This window comes from Colobus angolensis, unplaced genomic scaffold (genome assembly GCF_000951035.1).
Source record: "Colobus angolensis palliatus isolate OR3802 unplaced genomic scaffold, Cang.pa_1.0 Scaffold238, whole genome shotgun sequence".
Taxonomy (NCBI): domain Eukaryota; kingdom Metazoa; phylum Chordata; class Mammalia; order Primates; family Cercopithecidae; genus Colobus; species Colobus angolensis.
Window position 1 is genome coordinate 667,820 of NW_012115577.1, and position 8,468 is coordinate 676,287.

At 50.0% G+C, this 8,468-nt stretch overlaps 1 protein-coding gene across 2 annotated transcripts; it reads right to left on the reverse strand.

Annotated features, from left to right (window-relative positions):
- Positions 1-4: 4 nt before the first annotated feature.
- GTF2H4 (general transcription factor IIH, polypeptide 4, 52kDa) lies at positions 5-5,936 on the reverse strand. Of its 2 annotated transcripts, none has more exons than XM_011944992.1 (14): positions 5,685-5,936; positions 4,922-5,061; positions 4,556-4,660; positions 4,033-4,164; positions 3,351-3,447; positions 3,171-3,259; positions 2,843-2,954; positions 2,613-2,681; positions 2,347-2,430; positions 1,968-2,100; positions 1,657-1,787; positions 976-1,023; positions 745-823; positions 5-300 (listed from the first exon to the last, which is right to left on the reverse strand). In XM_011944992.1, the coding sequence occupies exons 2-14, from the start codon at positions 5,056-5,058 to the stop codon at positions 128-130; spliced, it is 1,389 nt and encodes a 462-aa protein (XP_011800382.1). In that variant the 5' UTR covers positions 5,059-5,061; positions 5,685-5,936; the 3' UTR covers positions 5-127. The 2 variants fall into 2 exon arrangements, with proteins under 2 accessions (XP_011800382.1, XP_011800381.1); XM_011944991.1 differs by having other exon boundaries at positions 5,635-5,886.
- Positions 5,937-8,468: the final 2,532 nt, after the last annotated feature.

An 8,468-nucleotide genomic window follows, 5' to 3' on the forward strand; every position in this document is an offset into this window, starting at 1 on the left:
GCACTGCTAGCTATCACAACTTTATTAGACAAGAAAAGTCCTGACACGTAAATAAAAACCACCTGAGTTCTGAGGCCCCGCCCCGCCCGGTCCCGCCCGCCGAGGTCCGGGTCCAAGTCCCGCGCTCTCAGGAGCTGTGTTTCTGCCGCTTCCAAAAGCGCTTGACATCGCTGTGCCCGGCCGGGGTCACCACCATGAGGCGCTTGGCCGAGTTCTCGAACACGAGCACGCCCAGCTCCCGCGCGTGGGCCAGCAGCAGCTCAAAGTCCACTTGCGACAGGAACTGGTTATACAGGACACCTGGGGTTGGCAGGACGGGAGGGGCGCGGGGAGAAGACGAGAAAGTGAGCTCCTGTTGGGAATCCCCCCAGCTCCTTCCTGGCAGCCCTGGACGCAGTCTGGGCTCGCCCCCACCGCAATTTTAGAAACTAATTCTCTATGCTTGTCTGCTCAGGGGTTCATCTTAACACCAGTGTGCTCCGGCCATATTCAGAAAGGCCTAATACAAATTACTGTGAATTATTCCCTCTCCTAGCCAAATCCAAAGTGCATTGATTTGGGACGATTTGTTTACTACCGACTTACCCCAAAACAAACAAACAAAAAACTGTCTTGCCAGCTTTTCTCTCCTAGTCCATGAAGTAAAAAATAAAATGCATGAAAAGCTTTTACACTTTATCAAGACTGAATTATCTGCCCTTTCTCTGGCCAATGACCAAGACTTGGCCACCAGAAGCTACTCACCCTCAGTGAACCGGAGTCTGTCCCTTTCCAGCTCCCAGAGCCGGATCTGGTCTGTGATGGTGGGGGGCAGCACAGGTGTCTGCAAGGAGCAAGGGTTGGCTGTAGGGACTCAGGAATACTGCCCCAGACAACCCGGCCCTCCGCTCCTTCCCCAGATTTGGATGCCCCTTTTTCTTTTCCATCATCTCATCACCAGCTGCCAGCCTCTGACATCTTGGAGCCTGTCTGTACCTGTTTGAGCATCACTGGGTGGGCCCTTGTCCTTAGGAAATGGATTATCTAGGAAAACAGACAAGAATGGCATTAGGGCTCCAGCAAGAAGGCAGGAAAGCCATCTGAGCTGTCACCTAATGTCACTGGAACATCAGCTTATTCTAAAAACTCATAACTCCTGTCAACAACTCCACCCATCCCAGTTCAGCTGTTGGGATATTCCTTTTCTGGCACATTTACCCTTTCCAGTAATGTTTTGTTTTTCTGTCTTTAAAATAGCAAAAGCTACTTTTTTTTTATTATTTATTTTTAGCACTTATTGCACGGCAGGTGCTGAGCTCAATGCTTTACCCCTATTCTTCCAATGAATTATCCCTGCAACCCTGAGGTAAGAACTGTCACTTACTAGATGAGGAAACTGAGGCTCACAGAAGCAAAACAACTATGTCTAGTTTACACAGTTAGAATGTGGCGGTGCCAAGGCACAAATCCACAGCTATACTTCCTCCCTCCATGTTTCTTTCCCCTCAAGAGTCTACCTGTTCTCACACCCAAAGCCTTCATTTCTTTTCAAACACAGACAACTCACCACCACCTATTATAACAGACTCAGAGCTAGCCTTCCATAATGTGACCCTCTGTGCCCCACAGCCCAAGTGCAGCCTGTCTTCCTGCTCTACCTCTCCCAAGTGGGAATACCTGCTGGGCTGTGATGCCACTGGCGATTGCCTGCTGCACACTCTCCCGGGTCACCTGCGCCACCACCATGTTGGGGAACCGATAGAGCATCTCAGAGAAGAGGGCAATGAGGGCAATCTGCAGCTCCGACTCTGAGCCAGGGATAGAAAGAGGATGAGGAGGCCACCCCCACAGCCAGACTCCCTCAAGCCCTTCTTTCAAGTGTCATGAGAAATGTCAGAGAGCTCTGAAAACTGCCAGGTAAACATGAACAGAAACTGGCATTCCCTCAGCCCCAAACTTCTCTCCCGGGGCGCTCTGTCCCACCTCACCCGTGTAGGCATACAGTCGGTAATTGGTTTCCACCACAATGAAGCCTGGCTGATGCACAGTGCCCCCAGCTCCGGAGACACCTGACGAGAGATTGATGGCCAGGCGTGTGGGGTAGTAACGCCGAGATTTCCTCTGGAAAGGACAGAAAGGCAGATGCCTTGTCTCAGAATTCACTGCCTTACATCTTCCTGCCTGAAATATCAGATCCCTCCCAAGATGCAGAACCTCAACCCCCAACTTCTCTCCCCCAAGAGACCCAAGTATTCAGTTCTGGCAACTGCTTCCTGCTACTTCCCCAAGACCCCACTCCTTTTTAAAGGCGAAGGCAACACACCACCCTGTTTCTTCCCTGGAAGCCACTCATCTAGGCGCTCATACCTTCCTCTGGAAAACAAGCCCAAACTCACGCAGATGTTGCAGGAAGTTCAACAGAGAATCACTCATACCTTCCACAGAGTAATCCTGAGGAACAGAGGTTTCCAGCTGGGGTCCAAAACACAACCCACCCACCCCCAACCCCATCATTCATTCTGTCTTTCTCCATCCATCTCTGCTCGTTCTGTGTTCATTCTTATCTTCTCACTCTACTGCCCCACAACTTGCTTTCCCCTTCCCATCTCTATACCCTTCAGCCTCCTGCTTACCTTGCCCAGAGTAGAGAAGCTGAGCTGGAAGAGGAAGGAGAGAATCTCTACTAGGTCCATGCCCCGGCTCTAGGGAGAAAGAGGCAGAGACAAAGGAGGAGGGATGGGAGGGAGACAATGGGAAGAAAGGGACAGAGAAGAGAAAATCAGGGAACAGTCTATAGGCAGGAATCTCTCAGTGAGACCTGAGAGGAGCAGAGCACGCTGGCAAGTGGCCCCGGCCTCCTCACCTGGGCTGTCTGCAAATACTGCAACATAAAGTACCAGAGCTGAGCCGGGGTGTCCAGCAACAGGAACTGGAAGCCAGCGGAAGTAATGCAGGGCGGCTCTCCAGGTTCAGTACTACAGACAAAGACCGAGACAATGACGGTGATATGCAGAGAAAGACTACTACCCCCACTTGTCCGCTCACGTTTTTTCTTTGTATCTCTGGCTGTATTCTACTCAGCTTGCCTTTTCCAGCTAAAGTCCTCTGAGCTTGACCAGCCCCAGATACCACTTCTTAGGGACCCAAGGAGATGGCACTGCAGAGAGCTGCTATACCTCCAGTTTCCTCACCTCTTCATGAGCCCAGCCTGGCTGAGGAGCTGAGCCAAGTCCTGGCTGACAGCTGCACTGGGGGAGCCCACCATGAAGTGCAAGACCACCTGAAGAACAGAAGAGAACAGGGAGACCATGCCCCAAGGGCCATGGGAAGTAGAAGCACAAGCAGAGACACACACAGTCCCAAGTGCTTACCTCCCATCGCTCCTCGGCATACTTGTCAAGGGAGGGAACGTCCCGGGCATGCTTGTCTGGTCCCAGCTGACTTGTGTCATCAGACCAGGCCTTCCCCCTAAGGCCAGGATGGGCCAAGAGTAAGGAACCCTGGCCAGGAGCTCATACCTGTAATCCCTGTACTTTGGGAGGCCGAGATGGGCAGATCACTTGAGGTCAGGAGTTTGAGACCAGCCTGGCCAACATGGTGAAACCCCATCTCTACAAAAAATACAAAAAATTAGCTGGTGGTTGCCTGTAATCCCAGTCACTCAGGAGGCTGAGGCAGGAGAATCACTTGAACCCAGGAGGTGGAGGCTGCATTCAGCCAAGATCGCACCACTGCACTCTGCCTACGTGACAGAGCAAGACTCTGTCTCAAAAACAAACAAAACAGAACAACAAAAAAAGAGTAAGGAACCCTGTCTGTGTTCCTTGCCACCCTTCTGCCATCTTTCCACCTTATCCTCAGGGCCAATGAGTGGGGGACATTTCCTACACCACACACTGCATCTGATCCAACTTACTCCTAAAGGAGCTCCCAACGTGGAGACCACAAGGTTCCAGAGAGGCTCCCAGGAGCTCCCCTTCCCAAACTGTAATTAGCGGTTTAATAAGCAGCAGTTCCCCTTCCCTAGCTTAGGAAGAGACAGAAGTGACATACCCACCCAGAAGGGCAATGCGGAGGTTCTGGCGGAAAATGGGGTTGAGGATGAGGCCCTGGAGCCCGCCTGGGAGCAGCTGGGTGTGCCAGATCCGGAGGCCGCTCAGCAGCCCTGTACTTTCCTCCTGAGCCCTGGAACAGAAGCAGAGAGGTGAGCAGGGTATTTGGAGAACAAAAAGGAGGACCATAAAAGCCACCTCTCTGCCTGTTCTGAACTTGCTGATCCTTGGAACACTGTTCCACAGAGTGAAATTAGTATCTTCTTAAGACAAATTCTTTACTGCATTACCTATCAGAGCCTTATTACAGATATCACACATAAGTCTGTAAGAGGGAAGATACATTTGAAAGCAAGAAGTCAGCTGGGAAATAAATAAAAGGGAAAAGGCAGTATGCAGAGTTTCTCAAATGTATTTACTTTTAAGTTTTGTGATATACCTATTAATATGTCCTGGAAGTGCTCCAAGGAACAGTAGTTTGGGAAATGTAGCTGTTGAGAAATTTGTATCTGGCTGAGACTTACTTGCTGAATTCCTTCTTTACCCACAGGGCTACAGCAGCTTGTGGCAAAGGCTGCTCCAGAAAGAGCATCCGCATCACCCAGTTCTTAGCCAAGGATGGGAGCTCCCTGAACAGGGACAGAGGTCAAAGGTTAATATCAGAAGCTGCATTATATCTGCATCTCTGCCCTCAATTAACTCTCAAACATCTCATCTCACTCCACCACAACTTTACCAGTCCTGCTGTTTTGGCCCCCACACTTTGGAGCAATTTCCAACCCGCACCCCCAGTCCCCACCCCTACCCCAGGCTGCTACACTTTTACCTGTCATATTTTATTCCAGTCCGCAGACCCCATTACATTTCCCTGCCATGAAGGGGATCCTCACCTGAAGACAGCCAGACAAGTGGCAGGGTGCCCATATAATCGGTCCAATACCCCAGGGCTCAGGCCCCCTAAGAATTCCTGCAGATTCCTGCATTGTAGGTGTACTCGGTTCAGTCCCCTTGAAGGGGTGCTCTCCATCACCTGAGAAATGCAAACATCAGAAGCGCACCCCCACCATCCATGCCAGTGTCACCCCTGACCTTTCTGATTCCAGATCCATCAGTCCCCACAATAACCCCACCTTTTCTGTGGCCTCCTTTCCCATGACACTCAACTCCTCTGGTTTCTCGCAAACCTGACCAATCTCCGTCCCTTTCTTGCCTCCTCACCCTATTTCTGCCCTTCAACTCCAGTCTTTCCTCAATTACCAAGTGACAGAATTGTTAACTGTCCTGTTTGCAAGATCATTTTGTATTTCAATGACTTGTCTCATCTTTGGCTAAACAGAGACAAAGAAAATTGAGCCCACACCTCTCTCTTCCATCCCTCCTGGTCAGATCAGCCTATAAGCTCCAAATCTGCCCGAACTTCCTATCTTCTATCTCTTAGCCCACTTCTGCTAAGTACGGCGGTAACCTCTCCCCTCCATGCTTCCCAAATCTAAAGCCACCTCTTTTCCCTTCCCAAGTCTAGTTCAAGCCATTCACCCTGACCCACGCCTTCCGATCTCCTAGCTTGTCCCTGCCTTCCTCCCACTCCTCGCCTCTCACTCACCTCTCTCTCTTTCATACCTCTGCCACTCCCGCCCTCCTAGGTCCCCTCACCACTCTGGCGATCCTCCTCGCGCACCCCGAGTCTCGGGCCGTCGCTTAATCGGAGCCAAAGTCTCGCATTGGCTCCTGGAAATTGAGGGAAAGATGGTGAAAAAATGCGAAGAAAAGATGGGGAAAGCGACGAAAGATTTCACAGGCAAGAGCCCAGAATGGAGAATTCAGAAGAGAAGGGAGGTAAGGGGAGGAGTGGAAAAGTGAAGAGGATTAGAATAGACGATGCACACTCCCGGCGCGGGGGATGCTGGGAATTGGAGTCTTGTCTTTGCTCTCCTTAGAGCCGGCTGAAGTGCGTCTGACTACAAATCCCGAAAGGCACGGTGGGGAAGCCGAAAGGCAAGGAGCCGGCTTTTAATTGAGAGAGCGGGAGACACCAGAAGCCGGACCAGTTGGTTCTGCCAGAACCAACTCCGCCCACGCTGCTAACGGCGCGTGTAACCGGATGGAGCAGGAGGCGGGTCGGGGAAAGTAGAAGTGCCTGAAGGGCTTCCGTGCGGAGGCGCGCTATGGCGACTTGATGGTGAACCGATTAGACTTAGAGACCACAAAACTGGATTCCGTGAGCACAATTACTCCCCGTAAAATTTGGGATAATACACACTCCGGGCCGGACGCGGTGACTCACTCCTGTAAACTCTGCACTTTGGGAGGCCGAGGCGGGCGAATCACCCGAGGTCAGGAGTTCGAGACCAGCCTGGCCAATATGGTGAAATCCCGTCTTTACTAAAAATACAAAAATTAGCCGGGCGTGGTGGCGGGCGCCTGTAATCCCAGCTACTCGGGAGGCTGAGGCAGGAGAATCGCTTGAACCCTGGAGGCGGAGGTTGCAGCGAGCCAAGACAGTGCCCTTGCACGCCAGCCTGGGCGACAAGAGTGAAACTCCATCTCAAAAAAAAAAAAAAGAAAAGAAAACAGAAAAAGAAAGAAAGCGTACACACTCCGGAGAGTTTCCACGAGTTAACGATTAACATGATCCAGTGCACCTTACTTGGCGGTAAGTACTCAGTAAATCTTAATTTCTCCTCACATTTTCTCTCCACCACTCCTCAAACCGTCTACTTAGAAAACCCAGATAAATTCAGTTTTTAAGACACCAACTGTTTGCTCTGATTTGATTTATGAACCTACTACAGAGAAAGGCAGAGGTCTTCACCCAAACCCAGAACTACACGTTTCCCCAAATTCCTATAAGCAAATTTTGTTATTCCCATTTTATAGACTGGAAGACTGGAGCCTGGCGAGATTAAGAAATTTGCCTGCAGCCTGGCGAGGTGGCTCAGAGCCGTGACCCCAGCTACTTGGGAGGCTGAGGCAGGAGGATCACTGAAGACTAGGAGTTTGAGGCTACAGTGAGCTATGATCACGCCAGTCTGGGCGACAGAGTGAGACCCCCATCTCTCTCTCTCTCTCTCTCTCTCTCTCAAACGGAGTCTCTCACTCTGTTGCCCAGGTTGGAGTGCAGTGGCATGATCTTAGCTCATGGCAACCTCAGCCTCCTGGGTTCAAGCAATTCTCTTACCTCAGCCTCCCAAGTAACTGTGGGACTACAGGTACGCACCACCACGCCCATCTAATTCTTGTATTTTTAGTAGAGATAGGGTTTCACCATGTTGGCCAGGCTGGTCTCAGGGTTTCACCATGTTGGCCAGGCTAGTCTCAAACTCCTAACCTCAGGTGATCCACCTGCCCCAGCTTCGCAAAGTGTTGGGATTACAGGCGTGAGCGACTGCACCCAGCCTGAGACCTCCATCTCTTAAAAAGAGAAAGAAAAAAAATTAAAAAAAAAAAATCCCTACAATCAGACAGAAAGTGCCCAAGCTGGGGTTTGAAGCACATTTGCAAGAGACCAGGGATCAAAATGGTAATGATTATGTAAGACTTTGTTACAGTTTGTAGCCCACCCATGTTTTCTGTTGTCCCTGGTTTTTTTTTTTGTTTTTTTTGTTTTTTTAGCAATTAATGTTTTAAAATCTTCAAAGAACAGCTAAAAATTGACAAAGCTTCTTTATGGCAAACTTTAGGTAAGGTTGAAAGACAATTTGCAATCTAGGAAGAAATGGTTGATTAAATAAACAAAATACAAAAAGCTGTTACAAAGCAATAAGAAAAAGAAACATAATGGAAAGATTGAGGCAGACCACTGCTTACTCCTTAGCCCTGCTCAGCAAGGAGCAGCTTAAAAAAAAGAAATAATGAAAGAAAAGAAAGAGGCCTAGCAGGGTGGCTCAGGCCTGTAATCCCAACACTTTGGGAGGCCAAAGCAGGTGGATCACTTTAACTCAGGAGTTCCAGACCAGCCTGGTCATCATACAAAAACTCCATCTCTACAAAAACAAAACAAAACAAAAATTAGTTGGGTGTAGTGACGTATTCCTGCAGTCCCAACTACTCGAGAGGCTGAGGTAGAAGGATCACTTGGGCCCAAGGATTGAGGCTGCAGTGAGTAGTGATAGCACCATGGCACTCCAGCCTGAGCAACAGTGTGAGACCCTGTCGCAAAAGGAGACGGGAAGAGAGGAAAGGAGAGGGGAAGAGAGGAAAGGACGGGGGAGAATTGGGGAGGGGAGAGGAAGGGAAGGGTAGTTAGGGGGAAAGAAGGAAAGAGAAAGAAAGATTGACCAAAGCAAAAAGAAAGTTAAACAAAATGTCAGAAATGTTTTAAAAATAAAAAAATTGGGCGCAGTGGCTCACGCCTATAATCCCAACACTTTGGGAGGCCGAGGTGGGTGGATCACCCGAGGTCAGGAGTTCAAGACCAGCCTGGCCAACATGGTGAAA